At 50.9% G+C, this 7,536-nt stretch overlaps 1 protein-coding gene across 1 annotated transcript in view; it reads left to right on the forward strand.

The window, feature by feature from the left end:
- Nucleotides 1-7,536, forward strand: part of MYO18B (myosin XVIIIB) — a 33,826-nt gene that overhangs the window by 24,662 nt on the left and 1,628 nt on the right. The window contains exons 26-29 of the mRNA XM_031555906.1: nucleotides 603-736; nucleotides 1,169-1,210; nucleotides 1,377-1,538; nucleotides 7,211-7,532. Coding sequence (XP_031411766.1) covers nucleotides 603-736; nucleotides 1,169-1,210; nucleotides 1,377-1,538; nucleotides 7,211-7,532 — 660 coding nt within the window. The remainder of the gene's footprint in view (nucleotides 1-602; nucleotides 737-1,168; nucleotides 1,211-1,376; nucleotides 1,539-7,210; nucleotides 7,533-7,536) is intronic.

Consider the following 7,536-nt stretch of genomic DNA (forward strand, 5'->3'; position numbering starts at 1 on the left):
TTTTATGCTCTGTGTTGGGCTGCGCACACACATGCTGATCTGGCACTCAAGAAGATGTCGCTTTTTACTAATTACTCATCTGCACACCCTGATAATGCACTGCTACAGCGACGCATCTCATGGAATCATAGAATGGTTTAAGTCAGAAGGGATTCCCAGAGGCCATCTGATCCCACTGCCTGCAGTGCACAGGGAAACCCACAGCTCCATCAGTGCTCACAGCCCCATCCCCTGACCTTGGGTATCCCCAGGAATGAGGGACTACCAACTCTCTGGGCAACCTGTGCCAGTGTTTTGGTGCTCTTAGCATAAAGAACTGGTTCCGTACATGCGTCCAAAGCAAAGGTTCTTAATTCTGGAGACACACTCACCTTTCTGCATAACAATTTTTGGTTTCTCTTTATGTTCTGCCCTGAACTCGTTACTGTTTGCTCAGTGCTATCAGTTTCCTCCCACTGATAGGGTGCTGGTCAGCGATGCACTGGGACACTCCAGTGCAGGAGTGTTGCTCCAGCAGTTTGCTCATTATGTAGGATAGGGCATGCATTACATGCTGGGTTTGCAGGTGGTGGGTTGGGAACTGATGCAGCGTGGTCCTGCAGGAGCAGCAGTTGGCCGAGGCGGCGGCGGCACGACAAGGGCTGCAGGCAGACCTGGGCACGGCCATCCGGCGCATCGCTGACCTGCAGCTGGCCCTGGAGGAGCTGCGCGCCAGCGATGACAGCGATGCTGAGAGGTGAGGGGGGAAGGGTGAGCTAGAATCCACAAGCTCAGAAATTCGCTCCTTCATAGTAAGCGATTTCCAATACAATTGGCACATTACAGCGAGGTGAGAAGTGCTTCCCGGCAGTGATGTCCTCAGTTGCTACGCTTGGCAGCAGCACAGTTCTCTGCTCCATATCCTTCCCCAGTGCCGGCAGTGCCCGGTGGTGCTGCAGTCGCTGTGCCTGAGCTGGGATCGGAAGAAGCAGGAAGCAGGGTGGGGGTTGGTAGCCATGCGATGTGCTGGGAATGGTCCTGATCACTGTTACCTGGCTCAGGCATAGACCCGCTGTCTGTCAGTGGTGGGTTTTGACACTTCTCACCTGGAAAAGTTTTGCACTCGCCAGCCTCATGCAGACTTTTGGGAGGCTGTGCTGCTGCTGATTCTGTTGTCTGCTGTTTGCAGCGTGCAGACGGCGCGGGACACACTGTGCTCCAAGAGAGAGATGTGAGTGAGCTCTGTGCGGGGCTGAAGGAAAACCCCGCAGGATCTCATCCAGCCTGAAACTGAGCAGGGCTGCTGGGGGTCACTGTTCCTAATGAGCTGCTGGATACAGAGGGTTCTGCTCCCAAACTCCCAACCTGACACTAACAGGACTCTGCTCTCCCCACAGGGATGCCTGCTCCAGTGTTGGCTCTGTGCTGAGCCTGGAGCCCACAGAAAGCCTCTGCTCCTGGCCAGGCTCATCTATAGGCTGGTCATCCCCAACCGGTGGCAGCGTGGCTGGGAGCATCTCGACGCTGTCTGTTGGCAGCCGCAGCACCCACGGCCTGAGGTAAGGGACTGCCTGTGGGGATTGCACCACTGTTTTTTGTTCCAGATGAGATATCTTCAAGGATTTGAGGAAAAAAGTCTATCTGTGAAAACCACTCACAGATCAGCCCAAAAACTTTAACAAGAGCCTTAAGTTATCAGTTTGTTAATTCTTAGCAACGAGAAATACATCCCACCTCCTGTTCTGCACAGCACATTGTGTTTTGGGATGGTTCAGCTAAGGAAAGATGTTGATTGGCTTAGAGCCCGCAAGGCTCCATGCCTGACGTCTGCAAGGATTTTGCAAAGCTGAGTACTTTGCAAGTGGAGAGCAGTACAGGAGACCCAGGGCAGGCACAGGGGTGACCGGAGCACGACACAGGCCTGTGGCATCACTTACCTCTTGAGTAGTGTATATGTGACAGCAATGAGCGTGTGCTGGCGTGGCGTGTCCCACCCAATGTGGACAAGGAGTGGGGGAACTGATGGAGCTGAGGTCGCAGCATCCAACTGGGGGGAGTCCAGATGAAAGCCACTACATCAAAACCATGCTTCAAGCGGTGTAATATCCCTTGATGTATTCTCCAGAGATAATTTAAAGAGGCGATGCAGCCTATTTGAGGATTTGTATGCCATATGCTCGCTTTTTGCTTCTGAAGAAACAGTATGCATTTATACAGTTTTAATATGAAATATGTTAATTTCTGACAGCAGTGCTGCCGGGCTGGAAGCAAGCTGGAGGGTGGCCCAAGTGCTCGTGTGGCTGAACTGCTCGGCTCTGCGCCATGCAGCACAGGGATGTGCAGTGACATCCGCCCTGCACTATGGCCAGCACTGCACACACCTTTGACAACCCCCTTCTTGGTGTTGCATGTGTGTAGCAGGTGAATGGGATGAATTTTGTAGTATACCAAGGTTGGGAAGCATCTCAGAAAGGTGGTGGTGGGTGCAGAGAGGGCACCTGGCTTGCATGGCGCTGGGGAGACTCTGCTGAGCAGCTCCACATCCTGTGCTGGTGCAGCATGGGCTGAAGCAGCTCCAGAACATGAGCCCTGAATAAGGAAGGTGTTTCCCCTATTTTTCATGTACGGATGTGCCGAATGATAGCATTATAACAAACGGAAGAAAGGTTTTTTATGTATCATGTGCTCTTGGCATTGGTTGCTGCAGGATGTTGCAGCCAGCAGTGTGAGAAGGTGGAAGGATGAGCAAGGTCATGCAGGACTGGGGGTTGCTGCCTGCAGCGTGGGGCTCGGGTGCCCCTCCTGTAGTGGCCTCAGGGATGGTGTACAGGGACAGGCAGCACAGGAAGCTCTGGGAGCAGTTGCTGGGCTCATTCCCCTCAGCACCACTTGACATCCTTTGCTCCAGCTGATCTAGCTGTGGTCCTAAGTGCATGGCAGTAAATCAGAAGTTATGGCTTATATTGTGTTTGTGAGATGAAGTATACTGGAATTATAATAAAAAAAGCAGATATGTAGGCTTGGGAATTAATAAAAATAACTTACTGGACTGACCATGGCCACGGTGAAAGGAAATTCGCACCCAGACCTGGATGTAATGTGGCAACTGGGGTTTGTGAGAAGGCCAATTTTAAATCTCAGTGTGGTAGCTGTGCTTGGCTTCAGCTAATCTGTGGTGGAAACATTAGAGAGGAGTCAATCTGAAATGCAACAAGCAGAATAGGAGAGGCAAGGTAATAAAGACGAGATCAGCACAATGAGCTCTTCCGTATCAAGATTCCTTTGTCTTACACAAGCACCCAGCAATGACAAATGAATCTGCCTAGCACTCACTTCTCAGTCGTACACATGGGATGTTTCCTGAACAAACAGCTGTCAAAAGCTAGGGGAAGGAATATAAGGCTATTACTGTCAGGGTAGTGCACAGACAGGAGAGACTTGATTAACGCATTCTTTAATTCTCTACTATTTAAATGCTTGTACAAAATGTTGGACAGCAGGGCTAAGCCTCACTAAGCATGACACATTGCAGAGTTGGAATAAGCCTTCCATTTTTCATTAGGAAGCAAATTCCAAACTCAATGGGCTTATCCTGCTGCTTGCTGCAGAACATCCCTGCAGAGCTGCTGACCCCGAGGTGCAGGCAGGGACACCCCAGGCACAAGGCAGAAGGCTGGGCTCTGCCATGCTGATTTTAATTGCATCGAAAGCAAATCATTGCACTGAAAGCTGGGAGCTTCTGTAGATGATGGTGTGGTGAGAAAATCCTTTTCTGAAGGAAATGAGGCCAATTTCTTCTCTCTCCCTGGAATGGAGTTATCTTGGCTCTATTTATGAGTTACCAGGAAAAGCATCCAAGACGCACTTTTATGCCTGGTCATGTGTTGCAGTGCATGTGTGGATTTTATTGTATAAATTATTTCAACTACCATAATTGTAATCATGTTAATTGCTGTGTAATCTTCACTAATTATTGTTGTATGTCATTTGCTTTGGTGTGAATGGCATATTACAGAGTCCCGTTTGGCTCACAGATGCCTCAGAGTTCTGCATGAGGCCCTATTTTTGCCCATGACTTAGGGAAATCTCTGACACCTGGCGACCAGCAGTGCTTTGCTGGGTGGTTGCAGCGTGGTTGAAGCATGGGCAGAGGAGGACTGCTGCAGGACAAGGCTGTCTTGCATTCGTGCCTGGCTTTTTCAGAGTGTAATTAATAGTAAATGAGGTGTAACTTCAGTGCCTTTGTGGCACCAAGGCGTGCAGCAGCAGGGGATGAAGTGCTGGTGGCTGGCGGCAGCCAGGAGCCTTGGGGATCTCCATGGAGCACAAAGCTGGGAGCTGCTGCAGAAAGGCACGTCAGTCTCGTTTGTGTTCTTCCCGAGAGAAACACACAGTGTGATATTTTGATCTCAGATACAGATCTTTGTGGTGGTACCTCCAGGTTTTGGCAACATTGCTTCCTTTGAGGAGAAGCGTTAACAGCTTTTGTTGGAAGGACTCAAGTGTTTTAGGTGCTGGAAAGAAAGAGGAAAAGTGTCAAATGCTGAGCAATCCCTGCAGTGATTTCCTATGGCACAGTGCACAGCTGCCTGCACGGAGTGGCTAAGCTTCAGCCCTTCTGCTGTGGGGCGGGGGTGGGTGAACGTGGGGCAGACACAACACTTTGCCACCCCCTGGTATCAGGTTGGAGCTGGGGGCAAACACTGTGCTTGCTGCTGCCCCTTTGCTTCAGGCTGTAAAGATTTTTATAAAAATAGTAACTGTCCATCTTGCTGAGCAGGGCGATAAATAGCAGAGTGCAGACTGGCTGTGTTACAGCCCATTAGGGTTTCTTACCTCTTCAGTTCCCTTTTATCTCGGTCTTAAAAACCAAAGCAACACATTGAAGCTGACTGTTTAATTTATGAAAGTCGGTCATGCAGCAGTCAGTTTACACTATTATTTAGAAACACAGAGAATGATTGGAACAATTTCCATACAAATTCTCTCTGAAGGATTACACTAGCTATTTAGGTAAGATGCAATTTAGGATCCTAAAACCCAGCATTACCAACATGTCTGAAGCCATTAATCAGCTGGACGCTGGGTGCAGCAGTGCGGGCGAGTCCTGGAGGTTGCAGTGTTCCACGAGATTAAAATTGTGGTTAATTCCCTTTGCATTGGATAATCAAGCAGTTTCAGACCCACTGATGAGCTGAGGGCACTAGGGGCTGGGGGAACAGAGTGTCTCTGTTATCCCATTGCTACTGCAGTTGCTTCCCTTCCCTGGCCACAGAGTTCGTCTTCAGTCCCATGTAAATTATTTCACGGGTCAGCAGAGCCCGCTCTGAGCTCGTCCGGTGTTGTCACCAGGATTATCCACTGTCACCCTGTTCCCATGGCAACCCGAGCTTTCTCTGGGCAGGATGCTTTATTACTGCCGATGGAAAACCTGATGGTTGCTCCTACACTCCTGCTGGGCTCACCAAGGTTTGTTTGTATTTGGGTTCTGTTGCTTTACTTTGCCCTTTTCTCTCTCTTTTCCTCTATTTGGTACCAGATGAGCTTAGACCCAGGCAGCCTTCCCATTGCAGCTGGTTTCAGAGTCACCTTGGTGCTTTCTAACCCTTTTGATGGGGATACTTATGGGGTCCCTGTGCCCAACACCAACCACAATGCTTGTGTGTGTCCAACTTCCTGGTCTCACCAACACGTGGCTGGGAGTGAGCAGCCTATAGATAGTAACTGGCTATCATTGTGCTAAAATTACACTGCACACAGCTCTACAGAGATGCTTCTTTTTTTCTGACGTGTCCTGACAGCATGGCCCTTCTCCTTTCCCTGTAGTGACACAGGCAGAAAATATATTTTTTCAGCCCTTCAACTGAAAGATGTAGGGGTGAGGGTGCAAAGTCACACCAGGGGTTTAGTGATGTCAAAGCCACAGGGATTGCAGTCCCTCCTCAGCTCTGTGAGGACAGGAACAGGCTTGACGCAGAAAGCCCTTTTGCAGTGTGCGCCAAGATCTGGCCCCTTGAGATGATGAGTGTTCCCATTTGCTGTGGGAACACTCCCCAACTCCTGTCGCAGAAGAGCTATTCAGTGCCATTGGACACTTTGGTGAGGGACCAGTAGTGCCCAGGGGAAGGAGGGAGTGCCCTTGTTTCCACCATCCAGCCGCTCTATCTCCATCTCCGTCATGTGAGGCTGGGGGCAGTGTCACTGCTGTAGTGCCAAGGAGCAGGGCTGGTGGCAGGACCATGGCTGGTCCTGGCCGTGGACCTGCTGAGGTCAGTGCGGAGGGACGAGCCATGTTGTGATGTTGGTGATTGCTGTTGCTGTTGCCCTTTCTGCTGTTCCACGTCTACACTCTATAAAAGCTGCAATCCTGGTAGCAAGAGCCATCTGTGCTGAGCTGATGCCATTCCCTGGGTAGCACCATGCAGAAGGCTCTGTCAGCCCATTGAGGTGAGGGCTGTGTATTTCTGGGTCAGAGTCCTGTTAATGCCAGTGGGTGGCGGGGCTCGCCCTTGATGAGCACACGGTGCCCACACCAGAACGTTTGCGTCATGGCTGCTTGCAGGGTGAGCTCCCTCCCCACACGATCACTCTCACTTCTGCTCACTTCTGACAGCTGCTCTTCAACGAGCAGATTTTTCCCCACTTTGCATTCGCTTAAGGGGTGAAAACATGTGCTGTGGGCAGAGGGCAATCCTGGTGCTGCCTGGCAGGGTGATGTGCTGCTGTCCTGCTGTCTTCAGAGCCCCTCTGCAGGGCAGACCCCGCATAGAAGCAGGTCGTCCCTCAGCTCTGCAGTTGTGCCCTGCCCAGGGCCGGCCTTTGTGCTGCTCCTGCACTTCCCTGTGGTTTTTGCTATCTGGAGGAGCACCCTGCAGTAATGTTAAGACGCATTTGGTTTGTTCAATGAGTTGGTTTCATAAAATGTGAGCATAAATTTGGCTTAGGCAGAAAGAAAACAAATCCTATATATTGCTATAATATGACGAGAAGAAAGGACATTTGGAGGTGTGTGTTGCTTTGGCAGAGTTAAAGCGGATGATGCCATACACTGTATGCTACAGTTAGCTGGTTTTGTTTTACTCGGAGTTATTTAAAGACAAAATCTTTGGGCACTGCTGAACTTTTTGTTGCTGCAATGAGTTTTTTGCTGAGATTACCATGCAAATATCAGCTTTTTGCCCCTGCTGGATGGGATTATGGCAGCTTAAGCTAATGACACTCTGTTGTGCAGGGGGAGCAGAGACACCGCAGAGCCCGCAGCCACCCGGCCGGGCTCCTCCTTGAGCACTACGAGATCCGTTGATGCTGCAGACACGGGGAAGGCTGTGAGCCCTCTGCTCAGCACGAGGAGACGGGAATATGGAAAACCTCCCTCAGACAGCACGGAGCTGATGAGTCCGCTGGATAAACCCGCAGTCAGGTCCCCTCTGCCCAGCGCCTCGGCCGCGCTCTCTGACTACGTGGGGGAGCTGCGCAGGAGGAGGGCGGTGGAGAAGGAGCAGGGCCCGCTGCTGGAGGACACCGCGGCCCTCCCCATCTACCGCACCACCGGAGCCG

This window comes from Meleagris gallopavo, chromosome 17 (genome assembly GCF_000146605.3).
Source record: "Meleagris gallopavo isolate NT-WF06-2002-E0010 breed Aviagen turkey brand Nicholas breeding stock chromosome 17, Turkey_5.1, whole genome shotgun sequence".
Lineage (NCBI taxonomy): Eukaryota > Metazoa > Chordata > Aves > Galliformes > Phasianidae > Meleagris > Meleagris gallopavo.